At 42.2% G+C, this 27,268-nt stretch overlaps 1 protein-coding gene and 5 non-coding genes across 6 annotated transcripts; 4 read left to right on the top strand and 2 right to left on the bottom strand.

The window, feature by feature from the left end:
* The first annotated feature begins 6,455 nt into the window (after positions 1 to 6,455).
* On the top strand, positions 6,456 to 12,705 carry OR6S1 (olfactory receptor family 6 subfamily S member 1). Its single transcript, XM_069492580.1, has 3 exons — positions 6,456 to 7,439; positions 11,456 to 11,525; positions 12,443 to 12,705. Exons 1-3 carry the CDS (start codon positions 6,456 to 6,458, stop codon positions 12,703 to 12,705), a joined length of 1,317 nt encoding a protein of 438 aa, XP_069348681.1.
* On the bottom strand, positions 10,506 to 10,577 carry TRNAP-UGG (transfer RNA proline (anticodon UGG)). Its single transcript has one exon. It is a non-coding gene; the product is annotated as a tRNA-Pro (tRNA).
* TRNAT-UGU (transfer RNA threonine (anticodon UGU)) lies at positions 12,092 to 12,164 on the top strand. Its single transcript has one exon. It is a non-coding gene; the product is annotated as a tRNA-Thr (tRNA).
* Positions 12,706 to 16,723: 4,018 nt separating the features above from the next.
* Positions 16,724 to 16,805, bottom strand: TRNAL-UAG (transfer RNA leucine (anticodon UAG)). The gene has a single exon. It is a non-coding gene; the product is annotated as a tRNA-Leu (tRNA).
* An 8,413-nt stretch (positions 16,806 to 25,218) lies between these two features.
* On the top strand, positions 25,219 to 25,291 carry TRNAT-UGU (transfer RNA threonine (anticodon UGU)). The gene has a single exon. It is a non-coding gene; the product is annotated as a tRNA-Thr (tRNA).
* Positions 25,292 to 25,668: 377 nt separating this feature from the next.
* TRNAP-AGG (transfer RNA proline (anticodon AGG)) lies at positions 25,669 to 25,740 on the top strand. Its single transcript has one exon. It is a non-coding gene; the product is annotated as a tRNA-Pro (tRNA).
* The last annotated feature ends 1,528 nt before the right edge of the window (positions 25,741 to 27,268 follow it).

Raw genomic sequence — 27,268 nt, 5'->3', positions numbered from 1 at the left:
GTGTGCTTACCAGTACTCAACCATATACTTGAGGAGGATACTCTGCAGATCTCTGGAGGTCTCTGTACAGCGTTCCTCTCTCTGGTACCCTATCCGGTGAACCCTAGCCACCTTGTCTTCCTAGAACTCCTACCTTTGTCTTCTCAAGTCAAGGAGACCACTGGGCTATGTCTGGATTCCCCCTCCCTACACCATAGCCTGGAATCTTTCTTTAAGCAGTAAGCTGGATCAATAGTAGGACTTAGCTCGTTTGGTTCCCCTTTCTCAAATATCATTGTCCCTTGTTGCTTGATTTCCAATATCTAAAAACAATTATTTCATAGCTTTTGTCTGCTTTTTAGTTATTTCAAAGAGAGAATAAATTCAATCTCTGTTATTCTACCTTGGCTGAAAATTGATTTTTAAAAAAGGAAAATAACCTATCTAATGGGTACAATGAACACTATTTGGGTGATGGGCCAACCTATAGCCATGACTCAAGCATTACAAAAGTATATACATTATACAATGTAATATTATTAAGCCATAAAAAAGGAGGACATTCTGGCATTTGTGACAACACGGATAAAGTTAGAAGACTTTATGGTAAGTGAGATAATCCAGACACAGAAAAACAAATATTGTATGCTCTCATGTGCAATCTAAAAACGTCAAACTCAGAAGCAGAGAGTTGACTGGGGTGGGAAGGGCAGGGAATGGGTTGACCAAAGGCTATAAGCTTTCAGTTATAAGATGAATAATCCTGGATATCTAACAGACAGCGTGAGTCGTGATGGATGTGTCAATTAATTTCATTGCAGGTAATCAGTAAACAATGTATATGTATATCATAGCATCACATTGTACACCTTGTATATATAATATTATTTGTCAATTAAATGTTAAAATAAAATTTTAAAAAATTGAAAGGAAACATAGACAAGAGACCAAAAAAATAAGCAGAGCATTAGTAATCTGTGGGACCATATCAGCATCCAAATATATATATGTATGTATGTATATATGTATGTGTGGGTACTACATACCCAGCCTTAAATTTTATATTAAGAAATTTGCCATATGAAAAAGATGGACTCTGAATTTAATCTATTATTTTAATCCAATCTCCTCATTCTGAACTGTGATTCTGTGTGTACATATGTGTTTCCATATTGCCTTCACTCCCTCTGGATCAGAAAGCAGGTTGTGGCTGAGAGGGTTGAATTCCTCTTGGAGTTGTTAGTTCATTACAGTTTTACATTTTCTGGCTCTGAGTAGCCCACATGGTATTTGACATTCCCCTGTGCCTGGTTGGTTAATTTTGTAGAATTAGAGTTTCCATCTTCTGGGAAGTATTTTTGACATTCATTAATTTTTAACTGAAGAAATCTTGTATTTCTAAATATTTAGAGTCATCTTTAAATATGTACCTGATTGTCACTACATATTTCTGAGGCTTTTTATTATGAAAATTTTCAAACATACTAAGAGTAGAGAGAATAGTATGATGAATAATAGTGTAACTGACATATAGCTCCATGAATTACCAGTTCATGGGCAAGTAAGTTTTATATATACCCCCCCACTTTATTTTGAAGCAAATTCTAGATATCATATTATTTTTTTCTAACTCATTTTTATTTACAAAGTTATTATTAGATTTTTGGATACAATTTCTACCACAATAGGATTTTTACTGATCAGGAAAATTGAAGCAAAAGAGATTCAAAGAGCGATTAAAGCAGAAGTATAATTTCAAGAATATTGCAATTCATTCATCAATAGAGTTGTCATGCTAATAACCTCCTTAGTGTAAACATTTTCTTCTGTTCTCTATGTACAGAGAAAGTTTTCCAGGGAAAAACAGGAAACAAGATGCAGAACAGTGTAAGAAAGTCACAGGTAAATAACTAAACAGTTTGTCATTTCTTTGTTTATACACAAAAAAACACTAGAAGTATGCACAATAAAATAATGAAAATGGTTTATTAGGAAAGGAGGATGAGGTGTATAGGAATGGTGGGAGGACTAGGACTTTTTTTTTTCTTTTAGAGACAGTGTCTTGCTATGTTGCCCAGGCTGGTCTGGAACTCCTGGCCTCAAGTGATCCTCCTGCCTCAGACTCCCAAAGTGCTGAGATTACAGGCATGAGCCACCATTGCACCCAACCTGGGGACTAGGATCTTTTAATCTATACATTTTGATGTTTTTATTTTTGAACCAATTGAGTGTGCTTTAAAAATAAATAAATTTTTTTCTTCTAGCATGCTCTCACTTACATGAAAAAAACTAAGAAATTCCTATGATAAAGTCAGTTTGAAAGTATTATAAGCTAAATATAAAGCCCTTGTCAATGGACAAATAGCTATGTGTTTGTTTGTTTGTTTGTTTCACCAATTACCTGACTTTGATCTGTCATCTCTTTCTGCAGTAGCCTTAACCCTCAAACTTCAATTAGGGTTTAAAGATATGTGTAGTTTAAGTGTACTAGTTCTCAGACTTCATAGTCTCTCTTTCTTAGAGCCCCCCTCCTTCCCTCAGCTCAACAAACAGGAGTTCTAGTTTCTAGTTTAGTTTTGTTTGGCTTAGCTCAGCCAATTCTCCCAGTCTTTGTTCCACCTCCTTCATTAGAATCTAGTGATGACACTTCCCATGCCCCACCCATGCTTCCATTTAGATATTTTCTTTTCTTTCAAAAAAAGTATGTCCAGAAGGATGGACTTCAGACAAACTGAGTGCCAAGGGGCCTGTGTACTCTTTCTGTCAGCTCAAGACTTAACAGGTATTCATCTCACAAGAACAGCTGCTCCTCAAGTCTGGGGTTTAGAGCAGTTTCATTCACATGCAGTTTATTAAGCACCTAGTATGTGTCAGGCACTTTGATTGGTGCTAGAAACACAGAGATGAAAATATTCCTGCCCTAGAAATTCTGAGTCTAGCAGGGGATACAGACAAGAGAGCAAAATTATAGAACAATGGATTAAATATTGAGATTGAGGTCAAAAGAACCTGGTTCAGGTTGGGGAGTGGGTAGGGTGGTAAGATTGGTGGGGGTGGTAAGGGAAGCTTTCAGAAGAACCAATATGCACTAGAGTAAACTGAGTCTCAGAACATGAATAGGAGGTAGTCAAGTCTTTAGTAAGGGGCATAGAATGGACACAAGTAGAAAATGTGAACAATGGTCTAGAATTCTAAATAATGTTTTGAGTGTGTGGAATCATATATGTTATCACTAGGGTATAAAGTACAAGGCTGGGAGAAGCAGTAAAGAAAGCTCTAGATGATGCAGGGAACTTTCCCTTATCTCATCATGCCCTTGGGGATTCCATCCTTTCCTGACCTAGAAGCCAGGGGAGGGATTCCCAATATCATTTTAAGTCCTCAAGGAGAAGACATAATATCTGTGTTATTTGGGATATGATCATTTCCCCCGAGTGCCATGCAGGAGAAAGGTGGATGATGGTCACAGCCTTCCATGGTTGGCCAAACTCCATCCTTTTCCTCATTCCCATTGTTAATGCCCCTGAACTGTTGCAGCAGCCTGGATTTAGGTGATTGACAGACAAATGCAGAAATATTCCCAGTCACTCTTTGTTGACTGGGTCAGCTTTCCCCTGACCCAGATTTATTAGGTTCAGAGTCTTGGAAATTTCCATGAGTTGCAAATATCCCCAGGGTCTTTTAGGAATTATCATTATTTTTTCTGTCTCTATGGTCTTATTTTCTCACCATCTAGGTAACCTTTCTCCAGAAAGCACTACTGCTAGCTGGGCTCCTGATGTCTGGATCAATCCACCTGGAGGCATCTCCATTGGAAACTAAAGTTATACATGAAGGATGCTACCCTTCAATAGAGGGATTACTTAGAACCAATGACTTCTTCAGCCTTCTCCTAATCTGCACTCGGACTAATGCCAGGAGTCAGGGAGGATGGGGTCTAAAAGAAGAAAACTGACACTTTATGCAAAGAAAAAATAACCTATTAGCAAAAAAGTGAAGACATGGTAATAATAGGTAAGTGTGCTAAGTCTTTTCAAAGGTGAGAAATGAATGGTGTAACCCCTCCATATTCACCACTTGCCTTCCAGCCCCGTATTGTTCTGGTAGTAACATATCTTGGAGCATTGTTGAGATAATTCTTTCACTTGAAGTGTACCTGCTGAAGCCTAAGACAGTGATCACATAGTACAAGACATTCTTTCTACAGGGAGGGAAAGGTGGGTCCTGATGGCTGACTTGCTCATGACCGTATGAAGGGGCAGCATGATACAGCCTCCTTAGGATCACAAAGCCTCCTGTTCCCAAGGTAGAACAACAACATCTGAGGAAATATACCAGGGAGGAAAGCCCAAGAGAAAAAAGCAGATAATCCAAATTTTCCTGGTTTTCTCGAGTGCTTTGCACGTCCTCTGCAACTGCAAGGATGCCAGGCTATTGTCTGCCTCATGGTACAGGGTGTGGGAAGGACTCCAGGATGGAGCAGGACCTTGAATCATAAAAAGGAAAAGAGAATTTTTTCACCGTGATCCCCAGCCTCATGGAGACATCAAGGGCATTCAGGGGTAGGTAGGAGGAATTCCTTCCATATTTAGGGTTGGGACTCATCTTTCTGTCACTGAAGATATAGTTTAGATTTAGTTCAATAGAGTGTTTTCACAGGGAGCAACAGAGTGCCAGAAAGTCTCCTCTGAGGTGACCAGTTCCATCTCATTGCACTCCACCCTCGATGTTCTGTGTCTTCTGTCCTATCAAAGGCATACTCATTTTCTAGTATTTATTTTAGGCATCACCTTTCTCCAGAATACTACCTGTCTCTCTAAGTCTCAGTTTGGTTCCCTTTCTCTGGCCACCCTTGGTAACTTATTCTTACCTGCAGCATTCCATCTGTCACACATCTTAAATTTTTCTGTCATTCTTATTAGGCAGTGAGCTACATGAGGGGAGTGACAAAGTCTCCCATATCTCTAAATAACCAGGTAAAGCAGCATCTGGTATATAAAAACACAGAGCAAAAGTTGAATGACTTTGCTGACAATAAAGCAATTTCTATAGAAGCTGGAGAGAGAGACTCTGGATGACTCCTTAGGAAGAAAAACCACAGGACTGCTTTATCTTCGACAAAAGGCACAAAAATTGTCCTGTTTACACCTGTGGGACCCATAGGCAAGAAATTGTAAGTAAAGAGCCTAATGTTTGCTGGAAACAAAGACTGTTGGAGTATGCTAGAAAACAATAGGGCTGACAGAGAACCAAGGGTCTTAAGATTAATTCTTCCGCATTGCATGGCTGAAGGGATTCTGATTCCTGAGGCATTTTTAAAACAAGGTTTCCAAATGTCATTGATTTGATTTTTCTAACTGGTGGTGGCCCTCAGAACTGAAATAACTTGACTAAAAGAATAAGAACTTAATTTTTTATTTCATTAATAATTACAACCAGAAACTAATAATTCTGTCTCTGAAAAATTATCTAATGGAGCCCAAGTTTGTGAAAGGGCCTTGGATTGGCAACTCAATAAGGTAAATATCATGGACTGAAAAGCTTGAGGAACTCATCTTATTCCCCAAAATACTTTTCTTGAAGTTGACACAAAGTAAGTAGGTGTGGATAACTGACTGACTGACTGATTGAATGAATCAATGTGGTTTATTCCTATTCTCCCTTTTTCATATGGCATAACTTGCTTTAGAAAGCACTTTGTGTGGCAATGTGAGTTCAGTTAGGCCTTTGGATTACTGGGAAAATTCTCCATGAAAAGGGTAATTTCTTATAATAGGCACACTAATGGCTTAGATTCTTATGGCTCATTGTACAGCTGGGTAGTTAAAGTACAAACAAGGGCTGGATTCACTGATAGTCTTCCAAGGGTGGTGGCAAGCCAAGACCAGACTCTGGTGTCCTAACTTATAGCCAAGGGCTTTCTCTGCCACATTATTTGTCAGTTAAGTGCTGGAAACTCTTTTAAGTCCTTTGCACTATTATTTCATTAGCTCTTTACAGAATTTACAATTGAGGAGCACAGAGGTTAAGTAACCTTGCCATGGTTATTCAGCCAGTAAGTGGAGATGCAGGAATTCAAAGCTAGGCAGTCTGGCTCAAATTCTGATCCTGGTTGAATGGTAATCATATTCTTCACAAAATCATTTTTCTGGTATTTTTCCCTACTTCAGATGCTCAGTGATATTGTTATTACAATAATGAGCTATCATAATTTGGATGTGAGAATAGGAGATGTGAAGATGGAGGCTCCTGGCATTTTCATACTTAAGTTTCAGCTACCTTTTATAGAAAATCTTCTCAAGCTCCAAAATCCATTCAATGATAACTTCAGGTGCTTCAAATCTTAACAGGATCTGTGATTGGAGAAAGTGGGGATATGTGTGCCATACCATGATCAAATAAGTTTCAGGAGTGTTAAGAAGAGGACCTGCTATCACCAGGATCACGTTCCTATTGCTGCACAGGTGGAAAAGATAATGGCTCCTAATGGGAACCATAGTAGTGCGACAGAGTTCATCCTGGCAGGGTTCGCAAATCTCAACAGCACCAGAATGGAACTGTTTTCTGTGTTCCTCCTTGTCTATCTGCTGACTCTGACAGGCAATGTGTTGATCGTGGGTGTGGTAAGAGCTGATACTCGTCTACAGACTCCCATGTACTTCTTTCTGGGTAACCTGTCCTTCCTAGAGATTCTGCTCACTTCTGTCATCATTCCTAAAATGCTGAGCAATTTCCTCTCAAGGCAGCACACTATTTCCTTTGCTGCATGTATTACCCAATTCTATTTCTACTTCTTTCTTGGGGCCTCTGAGTTCCTACTGTTGGCTGTCATGTCCGTGGATCGCTACCTGGCCATCTGTCATCCTCTGCGCTACCCGTTGCTCATGAGTGGGGCTGTGTGCTTTCGCATGGCCTTGGCCTGCTGGGTAGGGGGACTCCTCCCTGTGCTTGGTCCCACAGTGGCTGTGGCCTTGCTTCCTTTCTGTAAGCAGGGTGCTGTGGTGCAGCACTTCTTCTGTGATAGTGGCCCACTGCTCCGCCTGGCATGCACCAACACCGTGAAGCTGGAGGAGACTGACTTTGTCCTGGCCTCTCTTGTCATTGTATCCTCACTGATGATTACTGCTGCATCCTACAGCCACATAGTCCTGGCTGTCCTGCGCATCCCCTCTGCATCAGGCCGTCAGAAGGCCTTCTCTACCTGTACCTCGCACTTGATGGTGGTGACCCTCTTCTATGGAAGTGCCATTTTTCTCTATGTGCGGCCATCACAGAGTGGCTCAGTGGATACTAACTGGGCAGTGACAGTGATAACCACATTTGTGACACCACTGCTGAATCCATTCATCTATGCCTTGCGTAATGAGCGAGTCAAGGAAGCTTTGAAGGACATGTTTGGGAAAGCGATAGGAGACTTTTTAGGGCATCTTTTCCTTGATAAGAGTCTCAATAAGAAAACAGTAAGATGCAAGTGAAGAGAGCAGTAGCTCGTCTTACATCCAGACAGTCTCCATCGTTACTCTTCTTCCCATCGTCATCATGGACATCATCAAAGAACTGAATTCTGGAACCACTAATGGACTCCAAAGTCATCAAATCCACTCTTCTTCTCTTTCAGGCAAAATCCTTGATTCCATATTATATCTAATAATAATCCATATTATTAATATTATTGATACATCATGATAAACATCATCATCACTTCATAAGACCTTCCAACCTGAAAGATCTTAACCTTAGGGTCCATGGTCACCTGGGGAATCTTAGGATGGGTTTTAGAAAATTTATAAGCCCCATAGGTATCTAAATTTTATGTGTTTGAACACATATGCATTTTGTCTGGGAGGAGGATCCACAGCTTCAATTCAATATTTGGATCTGTATGTGCCCTCTCCTCAAAAGTTAAAACTGATTAAGCATCTCTGTGGAACCTTCCAATTGTTTATGCAAATCAAGAATTTTAAGAAAAATTTCCTCATAACCATACAAAGAAATAAAAATAAATAGATTATCTGATGTTTTTGTATATATTTTCCAGAATAAAATTACATTTACTACTAGATGGAAAAAAGCTAAAGCAAAGTTAATAAAGGGACTTAATCACTTCTGTATGGCAATCCCAGTTGCCTTTGGGAAAGCAAATTAATGAGTGATTTCATTAATAATAGCATGTAATTCATACTTTATTATACAAAAATGAGTTAAAGACATCATTTGTTTTGTCATTGGATTATGTTCCTTTCATTCGTTCATCTTTTTTGCATCTTTATATCTATTATTTTAAATCTTTTGTTTTTAGTAAAATTGGGATTGGGATGAGGAGCTTTAATAACAGAGTTAAGAATGCCAACTATTGTTGTACCTACCAAGAACCAGACATATAAATTTTATCTACTTCATTGGATATATGAAAAGGGAATGGGGATTCCTATTTACAGTGCCCTTGGGAATGTTGGGAACAGATATTCATTCATTTATTTATTAATTCATTCAACAAAACTCTATTAAGCATCTTTGTTGGATACTGTAACTTACTAATATGTGCTAGATAAACAAGAAATGGTTCCTAACCTCAAGTAGCTTGGACTTCAGAGGGGAAGACTAAGTGACAAATGATAATTCAAGGGAACAGAGGTGATAAGAGGACATTGGACATTGGAGATCATACGAAAATTGATTTACCCTTCCTAGTGTATTCTCTTGTTAGAGAAGTTTTCGCAGAGACCATCATTCACTAAACAGAAATTAATGCCATGTTGAAGTGTGTTTATGTACATCGGGACAATGTATCAAAAAATCATAAATAAATATCAAGGTATGGACAGCATGCTAAACTCAAAAAAAAAAAATGCTACAAAATTGGCAAACTAAGCATTAGCATCGAAAGAGATGGCCATAAGCTTCAGTGGGCCTGGGAAATAGTAATGCTTTCATCTAGTTCTATTAGTGATACACACAAACACACTAAAAAAATTTATTTTAAAATATTTCTGAGTACTAAAGGAATGGCAAGGATCAGTGATTTGAGAGGCAAAAAGAACTTTTCTGGCTGGGCGTGGTGGTTCCTGCCTGTAATCCTAGCACTTGGGGAGGCCAAGGAGGCGGGAGGATTGCTTGAGGTCAGGAGTTGGGGACCAGCCTTAATGAAAGTGGAACCTCAACTCTACAAAAAAAAAAAAAAAAAAGAAAAAAAAAAAAGAAAAAGAAAAAGAAAAATTAGCCAGGCACAGTGGTGTGCACCTGTAGTCCCAGCTGCTCAGGAAGCTGAGACAGGAGGATCACTTGAGCCCAGGAGTTGGAGGTTGCAGTGAGCTATGATGATGCCACCGCACTCTAGCCCAGGTGATAGAGGAAGACCCTGTCTCAAAAAAAAAAAAATCTTCTGGAGTGATCTAGAGGTGTTGCCCAAAGAGGAGAGGAAGAATTGCCTTTAAAACTACCTCGTTTTATGGAACACAAAAACCTAAAGTCCATCTCAGCCACTAGCCAAAGAGAGGAATTTATGTAACAGTTTATAGCATTTCTGGAAGTAATCACCCCCATATTGTGCCAATAAAGCATGTTAAACCATCTATTTTCAAAATTTGTTTTATTTTACAATGGTATCAGTTTTGGAAAAAAAAAAAAAAAGAAAAGAGGAACCTTGGAAAGGACAAACATGATCAAATCAGACAGAAATCTTGTCAAAGATTCCTGTGTACGAGCAGTTTAGAAAGACAAGCGAGTTCGAAGGGCCTGTCATTCCAGCAGTTCATAGTGTGGGCAACTGCTACAAACCAGAATGGAACCACGCTCAAGGATTATAGGTAGAGGCCAAACAGTAGAGCCCGCTGGTTTTTAAGGTGAGCAATCAAAGAATACTAAAAGGTCTGGGTGGATTCTTGCCAGAAATGGCAAAAATGACTATCACTATGTTATAATGCGTTTTGGAAAATAACACCTGGAAATAATGAAGTTGTGCTCCTTTTGAATGGAATGGATGTCTGTGCCCTCTAAGCCCTAGGGTTCCCCCGGCTGCGATTTGGCATTCCAGTGACTGCAACAGCGCTTGCAACCGTGGGATAGACAGTCTCAGAGAACCAAGAGCGCTGCTGACCAGGCGCCAGGGGCAGGGCAGGGGCTAGACTCCGCATCCCAACGCTGGGTCACCACGGAGACCAGGGCCTCAGGAAGCGGGTTCTGTCCTGGCATGGTGGCCCCAACATACCTCCAGGTACCAATCTTTTCCATGCAAGGTGCCCTACTGAGAAGTGCACCCATTTGTTTCACACTAAGCGCCTGGGGAAGAACTGCCAGAGCATGCCACTCCTAACAAGAGAGCCTGTCAGAGGCAGACTGGGAGCCCCGATCTGCGATGAAGCCCTTGGCCCCTGGTAGCATCTTCGTTGCTCCTGAATCTTTCCATAGAAGCGGTCGATTTGCTCAACAATCTCATCTTGAAACAGGTCGAGGTTGAAAGGGGCTTCGGCGGACCTAGCCTTGGCCGCGACTGTTGGCTCCAAGGGGGGAGGAAAAGGATTAAAACAGGGCTCGTCCGGGATTTGAACCCGGGACCTCTCGCACCCAAAGCGAGAATCATACCACTAGACCAACGAGCCAGAGTTAGGGAATAATTTTTCTCTAAGAATATTCATTTATCTTTTTAGTTGTAGCACGGCATTCACTTTTGATTCCTTTGAAAAGCCCAGTGATTTTCTGTAGACCACAGGAGAGTCAAGAGGCAGGTTCAAAAGGACCTGAGCATCGGCGATCCTAAGGTAGAAATGTTCATTGCAGGATTCAGACTAAGCTGAGTCGGTCTGTGGACCAGAAGGTCTGAGTACTTGCAGGGTTAGGACCAGAATCATTTCAGGTGGCCTAGGGTTAGAGGACACAGGAAAAACCAGGATGACTGACAGAGGGAAGAACTCGAACCAATGTTCCCAAAGAAGCTAAATTCTAAAAGCCACTATCTTAGATCACTTGGCTACAGCACCTCACACTTCACATGTGTGCTTTTGCCATTTCCTTTCAGCTTAATTTGATTAACCATGTATTGTAAGTCTAGATTTAAGGCGTCTTTCAAGGGCGCGCAGGAAATGTCACCGGGGAAAAGTTGCTGGCTTCCAATTAGTCTCTTCTATAGAAAGCAGCCCACTTCTCTATCATCCAAAAGGTGGTGGGTGTGCCGGAAAAGGAGGGGTTGTCCTTACTCTACAGTCTCTTCTGCTTGGGGAACGAAGTTCTGTGTCTCTAGCTTTAACTTCCCCAGGGCGGAGAAGTGTCGGCCTTGGTCACATTGCTTACCTTGCACTCAGCACGTTCCTGGCGCATGGGAGGAGCCCAGAACGAATGTGAATGAATAACTGGACCTCCTGGACCAGGCGCCGGACTCCTGGGGAGGCTGAGTCCCAAGGAGCGAAAGGGAGAAGAGAAGCTCTCTCTCCCTCTTCAACCTTCCTGTGCAATGCCATTTTCTATTTGTTTTGGACTTCAGGTTGGCAGCTTAGAAGAGCCGGGAGGCCAAGAGAGAAGCTGTGGCCCTGACTCCAAGTTGAAGGACCAAGGTTAGGGCTGGTCCCCTTCTAGCCAGCTTCTGCTTCAGGTAACCTAGAGGAATCTGTGACGGAGCCTGACTCCACTGAAAGGTGGGGTGAGGCCCGGATGCCTGCACATCCTCACTGTCTTGGCCCCAAACTCTGAAGATCTGAGTAGTACGTCCTGTGCTTCCATTTTACAAACAACCCCAATCTTAGTCTAAGAGAGCTGGAGCAATTATAATACTTCCATAAGAATCCAAGTAGGTTAGGGAGACTGTGGCTGATGCCATGTCTTACATACTTCTCTTGTGTAAGGAACTGCATGCACCCTGGCCCTGGTGTCATTGAGCTCCGTGACTTATGAGGTCTGAGGCTGAAGAGGATGTACTGCGGGCACTACCCTTCCGGTGACTTGCACTCCAGTTTGGACTTAGTCAAGAAAATGTTTCTCTCTTATATGTAAAGAGATACTTCCTTCCAAAGAAATTTCTTTTAATTTTAATTATATGTTAAATTTTATTTAGACATGAATGTCATTTATCTGGGATTTTATGAATTTAACAGATTCCATGTAAAGAAATGGGCCGCACGGCGGCTCCATAGCTCAGGGGTTAGAGCACTGGTCTTGTAAACCAGGGGTCGCGAGTTCAAATCTCGCTGGAGCCTCGAGACAACTTTCTTTTCCAGGTTACAAAGGGGGAAGTTCTCTTCGTTTTTATCCACTGTTGAAACACACCGATTTTGAAGATAGGAAACACTTCATGATCTCTCCGAGAAAGTGAGATCCTGGAAATTTGGGGCGAAATAGCACAGCGTCGGGGCTCCTGTGATTGGTCCAGAGAAAACAAGTGTTTGTACCCTACAGTAAGGGGGAAGGAGCTAGATTGCTCACGTCTCCGGGAGAAAAGTTCCGGAGTTGGTCCATACCTCTGTGTTTGTGGAAGAGATTAGCTTTAGCCTGGTGACAGCCGTGACCCTGGAGAACTGCGCACTTCCCCACTTGCAAGCCTGCCCCGGCAGCCTGCTCCTGTGCTCCTGGAGCGAGAACCGGTTCACAGATTACCTGGGGCAGCCTGGTCCTGAAGCTACGCGGATACACCCCAATCCAGGTGGCTTCTGCCCTGCTTCTAGCCTCACTTCCTCGGATGCAGACCTCTCGTCCTGCTGCCTCCAGACTGCTCCTGGGATTCGCTCTGCTATGCACTAGGCTTTCTGGAGACTTCTTGAACTCTTATCTGAGTCCAAAGCTCGATCACAAAAGGAGTCAGGCTACACACCGGCTGCTACCAAATGCACAAAAATCTACACTAACGCTCGTGTTGCTCACTCTTCAATAGCTCAGGTGGTAAAGCGCGGAACTGTGGGGGTTGCAACTGCTGATGTCGTTAGGTTCGATTCTGGCTCCTTTCTCCAGTCCTCCACTCAATGCTCAGAGGGTTTTATATCCTCTTAACCCCAATGGCTGAGAAGCATTTATTTTCATTCGATTTTCAGGCAACAAAAGAACTACATTTCGCTTGCCATGAACCTTAATTTTGTGTGTCCTCTTTTGTGATCCTACAGTAGATGTGATTCTGTTTTCTTACGAGATGTGAATTAAGGACATTCTTTTTAGATTTGAATCTGTTATCTCTTAATCTGTAAGACTAGCTAGCACTGACTGAATATTGGGTAACATCCCTTAACCTCACCCCCATCCCTTCACTTTCTCATTACCCTAGATAATTCATACTAGGCAATTCAGGTCTAAGGAGAAATACTTTAGAAAGAACTGCCCTTCAAACAGATGTAAACAAACAATGCTGAGAGAACAAGCAATGCAAAAGGTCAAGTATGCATATTGAAAATGTTCCTTCCTTAATAAAAAAGAAATACTAATTAAAGCCAGGGGATATTATTTCATCATCAAATTGGACAAGAATTCAGTGACAAGAATACAATGTCACTGCTTTCTGGAGGGCAATTGGGCATTACAAATCAAGAACCTTAAAAAGACATTTTATTTGATCAAGTATTCTATTTCCACTTTTAGAAATTTATCATTCAAAACTGAAAAATGGAAATATGCCAATATATGTTTATCTGTGGGTGCTTGTTATTCTTTATACTTTCGTGCATTTTTCAAAATGTGCCACTTGTATACATTACATTAAAAAACTGGTTTCTATTTTATAAAAATGAAGTTTAAAAAACAGTTTTACAGTTTCTTACAAAGCTAAATATATGTTTCCCATACAATCCAGCAATCACACTCCTGGGTTCTTACCCAAATGAGCTAAAACTTACGTCCACACAATAACCTGCACATTAATGTTTATAGCTATCAAGATATAAAAAGACATGGAGGTAAACTTAGATGAATATTACTTAGAGAAAGAAGCCAATCTGAAAAGGCTTCATAGTGCATGATTTCAACTTTATGATATTCTGGGAAAGACAAAACTATGAAGTAGTTTCCAGGAGTTAGGGGGAAGGGAGGGATGCATATGTAGAGCATAAAAATTTTTTACGACAGTGAAACTACTCTGTATAGGTACCATAATGATGGATATGTGTCATGATTTATTTGTCCAAACCAGCAGAATGTACAACAGGAAGGGAGAACTCTAATGTTCTTTGGTTAATAATGATGTATCAATGTTGGTTGTAACAAATGTACCACACTGGTGCAGGGTGTCATGGTGAGGGAGGTGTGTGTGTTAGTGTGTGTGTGTGTGTGTGTGTGTGTGTAGGGAGGGAGGGTGTGTGTGAACTCTCTGTACTTTCCAATCAATTTTTCTGTAAACATAAAACTTCTCTTCTATGTAAAGTGCACTAATTTTTTTTTTGAAAAGATGACTTAAGTAATTCACAGTTTAGTTGAAGGAACAAAATAGATAATGCTGTGTTGATATATTGATACCACTAGTAAGCATTTACAAAACAATATAGATATGGGAGCACATTCAGGACAATGAAGTGATCAGAATGCTGAGGAGGGACTAACCTGAAGAGAGCTTCTTGAAGTTGAATTTTGAGCTAGAATTTGACAGGAATATTGATGCATGCCTACGTGAGTGAGGGAGCTTTTTGGTATATATATGTGGTGGGAAAAGTAGCTGAAAGAGTGCCAGGGAGAAGTAGGGGTGGCGGGTGTGGCAGGGGTGGCAGAGTGGAGCTGAAGGAGTAAGTAGCAAGGGATGTCAAGAGGAACAAGAGGAGGGGAAAGAAGGAAGGATAGGGGTTTGGGATCATTTTGGTGGTGGCAGAGGTGATGTGGGCAGGAAAAAGGCAGGGCTGATCAGTGGCAAGAGTGAGTGGATATACAAGCAAGCAAGCATCCTTCCATCAACAAGGAGATGGAATTGACTAGAACTAAGGGACAATCCAAACAAAAGCACTCCAAGGTGGTGCCCTTGAGAGTGTCATTAGTGAATATGGAGCTGGAAAAGGACCTGCCTGGGGAGGGGTGAGTGGGGGAGGGAAGGGTGATGGAGATGATGGCCTAGGAGCCATTCTCTAGGCAACTGAAAACATCAAACTAGGGAGATAAGGTTTCTGGGAGCTACCAGAGGCAGATGAACAGAAAAACAAAAATTAAGTCTGTCTAAGGATAATACACAGAATTAAATTACAAGAAGAAGGAAAAATAAACAATTGGAAGATAGAAAAATTGACTGTGAAGAAGGAAAGGACAGTGATATGAAAATTATGTAAACAGGGAATTTTATGGAAATGTCCACAGATACGAAGGCCTTTTTTTTTTCTCCACTAGGCACTGGAAGCAAGGTAAGCTTGGTCTCTCAGGGCTTCTTTTGTGAAGAACTTGGGAGCCCAAGATATTTCTTGGCGAGAGGTGGGTGAAAGGAGGGGAACTGGTCTGAGGAGGAGTCACCAAAGTGAAATAGGAGGTGTCCTAGGAGGACATGGAAGAGGATTTTGAACGAGAAGGAAAGATAAAAAGGAGGTCAGAATGAAAAAGTGACATGAGAAAATTGAAGACCTTGGTTCTTTCACAGAGTCCTAGTTCTCTGCTCCGTTCTTGTTTTGTTTTGTTTTGGTTTGGTTTTCATTCATTCCTCATGACACTGTAAGGAAATCCTCTACTTCCTTGAGGAAGCTGCCTGAACAAATTCATGAGAACTACTGTAGGTAGGTAACAAGGGCTGTAATGGCTGAAAAATGCAGGACAACCATTCTGAGATGACAGCATTAAATAGGCCCTGAGTGTATCCCCCTCTTTCCCTCAGTGGGTTAGGTTCTATGCAAGCATTGCAGGTGGGTGGCTCAGAGACCTGGACAGTGTCCAAGGTAACTAAATTCACCGGGAAGGGGCAGGAGGGGGCTAAGCCCACAGCATTCACGTCACTGCCCCCAGGGCAGAAAAGTACAGAGTTAGGCAACAACCAGCTTTTGAAGTGCTTTGGAATCACAAACCCACCTGCAAAGTCAAAATCAATGTAACTGCTTACTTGTCCTCTCCCAGCTCCCCATGAAGTATTGATGCTTGAGTGAGAGCTTGAACCCTGCTAAGTTTGGGCTTTCTACTTTCGTTCATTCATTCATTCATCACATTCAATGATAAAAGTAATGTGACTAGAACCAAAATAGGATCTGGCCTGAGTATATCGCGAGCACAGAGCTGCAGCTCCTAAACCAACGCCGGCCGGCGGCAGGTTGATGGGGGCGACGCCCCGCGGGGTGGGGAACTACGGCCTTGGGGCCACACCAGGCCTTCTGTATACTTGAGCGCGGCTTTTTGACTGAATCCAAATTTTACAGAACAAATCCTTTTAATTGTTCTGTGAAGTTTGGATTCGGCGTGGGACCGCACTCGGGGATCTGGAGGGACACATGCGACCTTAAGGCCGCAGGTTCCCCACCCCTTCCTGACAGGAAGGTGCTTAAACCAGGTAATGAGAATGATTCAATGTGAGCGTAGGTTTTAGAAGAGGACCGAAAGCATTCCCTATTGCAGAAACACAGGGTGATGACGCAAAAGTTTGTACAAAAGGAAGGTCAGGTACAATAGCAAGTCTGAGTAGCAATGCAGAAATGAGGCTACCGTGCAGAATCCGAATAGTTCAAGCAGAAACTGAGATGATTTGAGTTACAAGTAACCTACAGAGTTCAGAGAGAATCTGATGCTGGACGATCCGGAAAGAATCGTGGGGAAAGAGGATTTAAATTTCCTTTTAATCAGGATCTTGGGTATCTGGAGTCACGGCTGGACTAAAACATACCACTGGCAGTGATGGGATTCGAACCCACGCCCCCGAAGAGACTGGAGCCTAAATCCAGCGCCTTAGACCGCTCGGCCACACTACCACACACACTGATGAGGTTTGCAATTAATTCCTTCGTTTCTGAGCATTTTGCCTCAGTGTACCAGGGCAAAATTCTGAATTTTCTTTGCTTGAAGCAGGGTTCACCTATTCCATTTCTTTTCTTTCCTAAGGATCTGAGAAAATTTGGAGAAAGGTGGAATCCACATTTTCACACGCCCTGAGAAGTGGGCTATAATAAGGTAATCAACGATTATTAGCGTGAATGTCCTTGGAAGACTTCTATCTTTTCTTTAACCTACACGATAAGACACAGAAAGAAAGAAAAAAAAACAAATCCCATGAGTGACTTGCAAGTTACTAGAGGAGACTGAAGAATAAAGAACTGGGTTTTTGTTTGTTTGTTTGTTTGTCTTCCCATCCTTTAAAAGCTCTGTATAAAGAACTGTTGGGTCGTTGGTCTGTGGATTCGAATATCGCTTCCAGTGCTGTGAGGTCGAAGTTCGGATCACTGGTATCAGGAGCCCTTTCGTTTCCAGATCTGGAAAGCCTGGCACCGCGTTCAAAGGAAACTCCCTGGTCGCTTCCTCCTGCCGCTGTGAATGGTGAAGTTGGGGCTAACTGGCGGCTCTGCACTCGGGTGGACCCACGCCCACGCCCACTGCTGTAGCACCTGAACGATTTTTCCCTTTTACTGTTTCTTTCGAAAAGAGCACAGAGAAAGTTAGGAGTTTCGGAGGTGATATCCGGGGTCTCCCGCACCCAAAGTGGGAATCACTGACCTTCCAACGAACCCCACTCGGCGCAAAGCCCTGGATTATGTATTATTAACATTTACATTCTTCTTTGCGGTTTCCGCTTGGCTGTTTCTTGGTCTCTGGATCCAGAACTTTTTTCTAAGAGTCTAAAGTTTCCTAATGTTAACTGCTCCTTCCGTCCCCCACCTCGATCACTCCAAAAACCGCAACCCTCTCTCGCCTCTCTTTGCCAAAGCCTCTCTGAAATCTCTCCCCAGTCCCTGGTGGCTTGAGGGATTGGGAGAAGGGGGTCGGGGTGGGTGGACAGGGACGGAGTGTTCTTGCTGGGATCTTCCCCTGGGCGAAGGTCCTGCTAGTTCACCCTCACCGCTGCCAGGAGTATGGGGCGGAGAGCAAAAAAGTTCTCAAAAAGTAGCTTAGCAATGGGGCTCAGAGCAACACAGAATACGATACAATAGAAATGTATTCTAGAACCCAGGCAGGGAAGCGGGGGCTGCTCAGGAAGGGGCTGGAATGGTCTGAGGTCAAGGGTCGGAGGCAGGTTCTCCTCCCCTGCCCCCATCGCCTCCAGTCCCCACTCCTGGCTGTGCCCTTCTTCCCCCACCTCCCCAACACACCACGTGCGACGCGCCTCCTCTTCGCTCCTCTTCGCTCCTCTTCCCCCTCTGGGATCCCCTCTCTACTGCCAGCTCACAGGATGTCCACCGAACGCCCTGACCAGTCCTCCCTCTCCCTAGAAGCTGCAGGAGTCAGGAGTGAAGCGCACGCTCGGAGGTGGTCAGCACCCAAGGCCAGTGGGTAGTCTCTTGCAGGTTTCGAGTCCAGCCGGATGGTCAAAGATGTGGCTTCCTACCTCACTTTAGGGTGAGGAATTCAAATATCTGTTGCCAGCCCTTTTGGCTGAATGTAGGACTTCTGAGAAATTTCACTTTGCGTTTTCACGCTTTGGAGGAATCCCGAGAAGAAAGGGGGTGTGAGTTTACTGCCTCCATCAGTACATGCACGTCTTCGCCAGGGCCAGAAGTGGAATGCCTCGTGTGATTCTGAAGTTGGAGAAGATCCTAGAAATCAAATGCGAACCATCTCAATGTGTAGGCTGAGGAAGCATCAGTTTGAAAGAGAAAAAAAAGACTGAGACTCTATTACTTGAAAGGGCATGTCGGGGGCATGGGAGGAGAGAGAACAAATATTTCAAATATCTACTGTAGTATTGTGCAGAGTACTGAGCCAGACAAGACTCAGAGCCTAAGGCCTGAGAAGCCTCATATTCAGACTTGAGGAGCTCTCGGAATGAGATTTTAGTCACATTTATGTCTCTCTGTGTTGTAAGTGCTAATCTGATAAACATACCTGCTATGGTTTGCATATGGTTAGTTTGTCCCCACCAAAACTCAAGTTGAAATTTGATTTCCAATGTAGCAGTGTTGGGAGGTAGAGCCTAGAGGGAGGAGTTTGGCTCTGGGGGGTGGATCCGTCATGGATGGCTTGGCTGTTCTCATGGTAGTGAGTGAGTTCTGGTTCTGGGGAGATTGTATTAGTCCTTCTGGGAATGGATTCGTTCCTGGACGAGTAGGTTGTTATGAAGCCAGGGTGACCGTTGGCTTCTCCTTTGACCTTCTCTGCCATGTTTTGATCTAGTACAGTGGCCCTCACCAAAAGCCTAGCAGATACTGGTGCCATGCTTCTCCTACTTCTCAGTCTACAGAATGTGAGCTAAATAAACCTCTTTTCTTTATAAATCACTCCACATCAGGTATTCTAACAACACAAAATGGACTAAGACAACACTCATCTAAATAACCCACGGTTTCTGTTAACTATGTGTTAACTTTTTTTTTAATATGGAGATTCTTATGGGACAATAAGTGAACTGAGCCCTTCTTAATCTTTTTTACTGCCAAATCAGGCAATAACAGGAACCAGTCAACAAGAAAGAACCTGGTCATTACAGGAGAACTCCCTTTTGATCCTGGAATAATGCATGTTCAAGTTCCCCAAACTGACACATTTCAAAGCACGTTCTTATCAAGAGAGAAAGTACCACACTCTCATGCTCCTGGCTGAGGTTTCTTTATTAACAAGTGGGCATGACTTCTCCTATTCAATCATCCATATTGCTTGGGCACCCATTGCCTGCCTTGCACTCACTGGATCCTTCAGTGGAGGGAGGAGCCTTGGTCTGTTGCTCTCAAGAAGTTGATCACAGGTTGGATTGTGCAGGTCAAACAGGAAGTGCCCTGAGACCCACAAGCCAGGTGTCTCACCTTTCCTAGCAAAATGCCAACTTTGGCACATATATAACTGCCCAGTATCTGAAGCAAATGGGTAACCACTCCTTTGGAAAAATGCCAGCTACAGATACATGCAAAGTGTTTGTCTGGCACATGGCTATTCCTTCAATCTTCAGGTCAGGATGCTAGTATTCTAGGCTCTAGCATTCTGCAATATTGCTGGAGAGTTTAACCTTGAATTTTCTGCTATCTGTACCTTATTAATAGTCCAGATGATGAAAATCTATAGACAAGCAAGATATTTACTTTGAGGCCTTAATACTCAAAGTGTGACCAGAGATCGGCAGATCAGCATCTCCTAGCAGTGTATTAGAAATGCAGACTCTCAGGCCTATTGAATCAGAATCTTAACAAGCTCCCCCAAAATTAGAGTACAAATTAAATTTTGAGAAGTACTCTATGTACCAATCTATGTATCAAGTGGTCTGTGCTCATTAAAAACATTTGAAAGTTCCCACCAGAATCTTTCTGGATCAGCCTCACAGAAGACACATACGACATTGGAATGTAAAGCTCTGTCCCTACCTCCAACAGAGTCATCCAGCTATTGGACTGAAGAACCCTTCGGCATGTGCTATAAAATCTTGCTAAAGGTTAAATACTAGTAAATAATATATTTTTTGATGGATGTATAAGATAGTCCTTTTAGCATTTATTGAACCCCTACTTAAATATTTAGCTCTTATGTGATCTGCATGTTTATCACACTGATCATCATAGCAATGCAAAGTGCTGTGATATACTTTCAAGTTTTCTAAAGTACATGCTCAAAGATAAAGGAGGGAAGGGAAATCTTTTTCCTTATTTTCAGCAGGGAGATTTAAGGCTCTTATTTTTAATTTGCATTTGTCTTTACAATGTTCGCTGGACTTCACTGGAGAGATGGGACAACAGGGACTTCATGGAGCAATCTTACGGAACCAATCACCTCTGCAAGCTTAAGGTGAGAAGAAAAGCAATCTTGAACTAGGTCCTGGTCAACAGGACAGGAAAGCCAGGAGGTCCTTTGGGACTTGGAAATAGAATCTCCTTTGGCTTTTCAAGATAGCACACAGCCCATTTCACATCCACCAAATCTATGCTCACCATTTGCTCATGGGGAGGTGCAGAAGACAAATGAGGTTATTATCCCTGCTCAGTGGGAATTTTCCATTGAATAAAAGAAAATATCTTCTTTACCTTTTGTAATATATATGATATAAACCTAAAAGAACAAATACACACACACACACACACACACACACAACACTATGGTTAGGTGGCAACACAAGTGGTAACCAATAATCACCAGAGTTCAACCTCAGTTTCCTGAAGGTAAGAGGTCTGTGGAAATTTGAAGACAATAACTTTGAGAAAGCACAAATTGAGGCAAGTACATTTTTTTTTTTTGGCTTAAGCTTTGCAAATCTGTGTTCTTTCATATTCGAGATAAAGAATCTATTTATCTTGGAAATCAGTATGCCTACCACAGGTGGTCCTGGATGTCATCACTGTGAATAATTGGTTGGACCCTGGCAATTGTGTCTACTTTTCTGAGATTTAGATTTCTGATTTTAAAGTTACTCTATAGTCTATGAAGCTGAAAATTACAAGGTCTCCACCCAAGGATGACATGAGAGTCTCCTTTTGTGAACAAAAGCTCCCTGAATAGTAAACAGTGTGCTTTCATGCAAATAAATAAAAGAATCTTATTAGATTCATTCTTCCTGCTTGGGTTGCTAAGAATTCAGTCCTACTTAGAACCTAGATAATCTATCCTGGAAAATTATTGAGTTCTTCATATTATTTTTTTTGAAGGGGGGAGTAAGGAGGAGGGTTCAATTTCCTTTTTTTTTTTTTTTTTTTTGAGACAGAGTCTCACTCCTCTGTCACCCCAGGTAGAATGCAGTGGCATCACTGTAGCTCACAGCAACCTCAAACTCCTGAGCTCAAGCAATCCTCCCACCTGGGCCTCCCAGAGTGTTAGGATTACAAGCATGAATCATCACACCTGGCCAAGTTCTTCAGACTATTAAGTCTCTGTAGTAGTGTTCTTGACAAAAAATATTTAAGCTGAATCTAATTATGAGGAAATAACCAAAAGTTAAACTGAATCTAATATAAGGAAATAATCAGACAAATTCAGAATGTGAGACTTCATAAAAGACAATTGCCATGAAAAAGAAAGACTGAGAAGAGCAGAAATTTCTAGATTAAAAGAGACCAAAGAGACATTACAACTAAATACAAGGAGAAAAAAGAAACTTAGTTCAAGTCCAAAACTTTTTAAATGGGGGGAGGATCAATTGGGGAAATTTGAATATGGGCTATATGTCCATTAGATTATATGCAATTATTATAAATTATTTTAGGTCTAATATGGTACTAAAACTATGCTCTTATTCTTTCTTTTTTTTGTATCTTCTTTTTTGAGACACAGTCTCGCTCTGTTGCCCAGGCTAGAGCGAGTGCCATGGCGTCAGCCTAGCTCACAGCAACCTCAAATTCCTGGGCTCAAGTGATCCTTCTGCCTCAGCCTCCTGAGTAGCTGGGACTGCATGTGCCACCATGCCCGGCTAATTATTTTTAGCTGTCCATACTTTTTTTAGTAGAGACGGTGGGGGGGGGGGGGATGTCTCATTCTTGCTCAGGCTGGTCTCGAATTCCTGACCTCGAGCAATCCTCCCTCCTCGGCCTCCCAGAGTGCTAGAATTACAGCATGAGCCACCGCGCCTGCCCTACTCTTAGTCTTCTTATTTTTAGGAGATCCATGTTGAAATATTTGTGTGTGAAGGGAGATGGATATATGAAGAGAGGTTTGGGGAGGTAGGGAGAAAGCAAATTCGGCAAATGTTAATAAATGGTGTTCTAGGTAAAGGGTATTCAGGTTTCATTGTACTGTTTTTCCCACTTTTCTTTAGTGTGTGAATATACAAATGGACAATAGACAGACCATATATAAAAATAAAACTTAGACCTTTAATCTTCCGCAGCCAGCCCAGGAAATCAATCCACAGTGACCAGCTCAGAAAGCCAGCTGACATTGATAAGTTAGACTTCTAGGAAGTCAGACTACTGTCTCTAGCAACCAGCCCAAGATGCCAAACAATAACCTCCATAAAAATCAGTCCCAAATGGCTAGGAATTGATTAATAACTAGCAGCTTCCCTAATATTTGTTCCTGCTTCCAACTTAGGACCAACTAGAGAAAGCCAAATAATGTACCCCTAACAAATAGCACAGGATGCCCTGCTTCTAGGTACTCTGCCTACAGCTTCCCCACGCCACAGCCTTCCATCAGGGCATCCTGAAGGCTTGCCTGTGTCCACTATAAAGCTTCCCACTCCCCTGCCTGCCTTTGAATCTCTGCCAAAACACAAGTGGTGGTGGCTAACTTCCTTGCTATAGCAAGTTCTGAGTAGCCTTTGTTTGTTCTCCTTTAGTTAGTGTTCATTTATTTCCACGCTAGGATTAAAGATTTTCAAAATAAAAAGTTGAGGGGAAATGGAAGAGTTACAGATAAATTTTTTAAAAGTAATTTTGAAATATTTGTAAGATCCCAACTAGGGGGTCAAGCTGCTTAGGAGAAGCACTAAGGATGGACTGGAACACAACCATATTTGATGTTGCTCTCTAAGTTTGAAAAACTAGTGGAAGGGACTCTTAGAATCTCCTGGAGTCAGACAGGCCAACCCCAGTGAATTGTAGGCTTGGAGAGGCTGGGGAAAAGGTAAGAGGTACCAAGACTATGATCAGAAAAAGACAAGTCAAGAGAGGAGGAGAATAGCAAGGATGGAAGGGGTAAGAAGGCTGCTTATGAGAGACAGTTTTGACTGTTTATTGATTTTGCCTATTGTCAGTTTCTCCAAAAATAATAATAATGAAGATCATAATGACAGTAATAATAATGAACATTCATTTCCAAAACACAGACACTGAGACTTGGCAGAGTTAAACATCGGACCCAGGTTTTTTCTCACCACTGCACCACCTACTCAGTGTCTGCACTCTCCAACATTCATCTATGACCCAAAGTTTGTTTTAATTTGATTTTCCTGCTCTAGAAAAAAGGCAGGCAACCTGCCATTTCCTTAAGTTATGAGGCCTATCTTTAGGCCCAAAGAGATCATGTTGTCTCCAGTGAAGTGCCTTGTGTTAGCAAATGGGGTATAGAGACTCAGTACTTGATTCAGTCAGTAAAACAAAGTCTTGTAGTTCTCTTGGGGGCATGGAGGCTGGTGTAGAAAGACTGAGGTTTAAACACCTAGGAGTATTGGGAGGAGCAGGCCTTATCAGGCCACACAAGATCCTGCTACATTTTCCCCACTGTACAGTGTACATATTCGCCTTACGACAACATTGTGAGGTCTCTCAGTTACTCAACACCGAACCAACAATATCTGTTACCATTGCCTTCTTTTGCCTGTCTAAAGGCAAATAGAACACTTTTCAGCCTTAAAAATTTGTAAGGTCAGTGGCGCTATATTTTATATTTACATAATGAAAATTAAAGGAGACATTGAATCATAAGCTTACAGATTTCTTACAAACTTTGTGATCTTGAACAAATGAAAACCTTAAAGAATACTGGGTACAAGAGCAGACCTGTGGGCAGAGGGTCTAAATCTTACTAAGCTGTGTTAGTTCACTTCTTGGAGTTGCATGAATCAGTGCTTTTTTCCCCAATGTTCTCATCCAGGGCTGTATTTGCAGCAAGAAATATGTACAAGACTTTTCTTAGTTAAATGAAATTTTAGTTCCTGTTTACCAGATTATATAAACCAGGTTTCCAAAAATTGAAAACACAATTCTTTCTTAAAAATCGTATTATTTTCATACCAACGATGTGTATAACTCTGTGTATGTTCTTAGGAAAAGATTAAACTCTTCTTCCCCAACACCCCTTTCTCCTGTGTATTCCTACCCCTGGACCTTTAAGAGAGAGGCATTAACTCCAAAAAAGCAAACTCAGATTTGGGGCTCTAGATTTAGAAAAGGCAGAACCGTGGTAAATGTCTTCTCACCTCCTTCTCTGGAATTAGCACCATATTAAGTGGAAGGAGTGCACTGTAATTTATTTGCCCATCAGACACCCTCCATACGCGCTTCATATCTCAGGGGGTCTCTCATGTACCCACATACCTGAAATTCTTATATCTGTATCCTTTCCGCACACGGCAGAGGCAAGGGAAGCAACATCTCAGCAGAGTATCAGGGTGAGGGACGAGAAAATAGTGGCTGGTAGTGGCTCTGTTCAAAGTGGAGTCTTTTCGAGGGGTTTACAGGACACGAAAATGTTCTAATTTTGTAGGAGAATATCCTGGATTTTTACTGTGACTAAAATCCTGTTTTATAGTAATATTTCTGAATGCCGGATTTATAATAAGCATCTATAAGGTGGATAGTAAAGAAGCTGCTGGCAGGCGAGGGCTCCATAGCTCAGGGGTTAGAGCACTGGTCTTGTAAACCAGGGGTCGCGAGTTCAAATCTCGCTGGGGCCTGAGGCCTCCTTTTTGTTTTGGTTTCCGCCTCCCCCCCCCCCCCCCGCCCCGTATGTCAATTCCATCTCAGGAGATCCGGCGGGCAGGGCCAGACGAGGGTGCCTATGCGGCTATACTGCACGGATCTCCATCCCCTCGGCGCTGCTCCAGGAGTCATTCTTGTTATGTGTATTCACTTCTGCCTGCAAAAACTGCCATTCTGGTCTGTATCCATAACAGCAATCAATAAATGACTTGCGGCGTGAGGCTTACGTCTGTTGTGCAAACACAATTCTCGTATTCCTGCCAATAGAAGGCGCTCAAAGACGCAGTTCGTCAGAAAAACGCCTCGCGATATGAATAAGCTTTGAAGCGGGATTAAAACTTGCTGCTGCCGTGGCTCGTTGGTCTAGGGGTATGATTCTCGCTTAGGGTGCGAGAGGTCCCGGGTTCAAATCCCGGACGAGCCCTGTTTTATCTTATTCATACTGTTTGAAAACCTCTGCACTATGTTCTCTCTCTCTGTATTCTGCTTTGAAAACTTGCAACCAGAGGCTTCCCAAAGACGTGAAATAGCCAAACAGAGAACAACTTCAGGATTTCTGACAAAGCGTTCCTCCCTCCAGTGGCTGTCGGAGATCACGGAAGTTGGCCTCTCAGCGTATCTGTTGTAAAATGGAAATAGTAACACATCTCCCTTTCCCCGCCTACCTCCAGGAATCCTGTTCAGTAAAAGAAAACAGTGCACGGAAAACTGCTTGGAAAATTTAGCCCTAGGTAAGTATAAGGAGGATGTTGTCTTTCCTGGTAAGGAATTGGAAGCGAATGCATACAAACATTATCACGATCTGGAAGTGTGTCGTGTCTTATCCTTTTATGTGTTATCACATAATGTCTTTTCTTCTCTTTTCCTTTATTTCTTCCCTCCCTTCTTCCTTTTTCTTTCTTTCTTTTTTCCATCACAACCGTTTGCTATTCTTTTCCTTTTTTTTTTCCTTACCACAACCCTGTGAGGTAAGCAATGAATTCTGTTAACACCAGGAGAGCAATAGAGTGATAAGGAAACGTAAATTCCCAAAGGCAAATTTTAAAATGATAAATTCAAAAAGAATGTTTGTTTTGTGGACCCTTAGCAACTTTATTGCATAAATAACTATCACAGAATAGAACGACTCCATTAGAAGTAAACTATATCCCCTTGCTGGCAGCAGAGGGGCCAACTTACCCACAACACTCATATTCCATGTCTTCTGTTTCAAGGCCCCATCTTCCACTTTTCATTTTTAAGGACAACTCCCTCAGTTTCTCATCAAATAACTGTCATTTGTTCTTCCCTACACAGGGATTTGGTTTCTGCAATCAACATTCCTTTCCCACTCCCACCCTTATCCCCACCTCCCACCCACAACACACATAGCAGTTGTTTCTCCCAGTGTGCAGGTCATTCTCATCAGCCTACAAACAGGCTGTAGCATTACCAATCCTTAAAAAAATATTCCTTCTTAACTATTCTTTCCAGTTGTCCCACCAATTCTCTTTTCTTTATGTAGAAAAAAAATCCTTAAAAGTTGTCCATTCTCTATCTCAACTTCCTCCCCTCGTGTTCTCTCCTCAACCAGTTATAATCGGGCTTTTCTCTCCATCACTCCACTGAAATGGCTTTTGTCAAGGTCACCAATGACTTTGACATTTCCAAATCTAAAGGTCAGTTCTCAGGTCCATAGGTCTTCATCCTATTGGACTTCTCAGCACCATGAAGATACTGCACTCCTCATTTCAGGAGGCTACCTTTCAGTCTCTTTTGATGGCTCCTCCTTTCCTGGAGCTGTCTCTGGTTATCTGTCTGTACTTACTTATCCAATCATGTGGCTTTACATAGCATCCGTATACTGGTGATCCCTAAATTTACATCACAAGCCTCAACCTAGGTTTGTACATATAGTCACCTGCTTGCCCCATGTGAATGTGTTATAGGCATCTCAGAATTAACTTGTGTTC

This window comes from Eulemur rufifrons, chromosome 2 (genome assembly GCF_041146395.1).
Source record: "Eulemur rufifrons isolate Redbay chromosome 2, OSU_ERuf_1, whole genome shotgun sequence".
NCBI lineage: Eukaryota > Metazoa > Chordata > Mammalia > Primates > Lemuridae > Eulemur > Eulemur rufifrons.
This window is presented reverse-complemented; position numbering and strand designations above follow the sequence as displayed.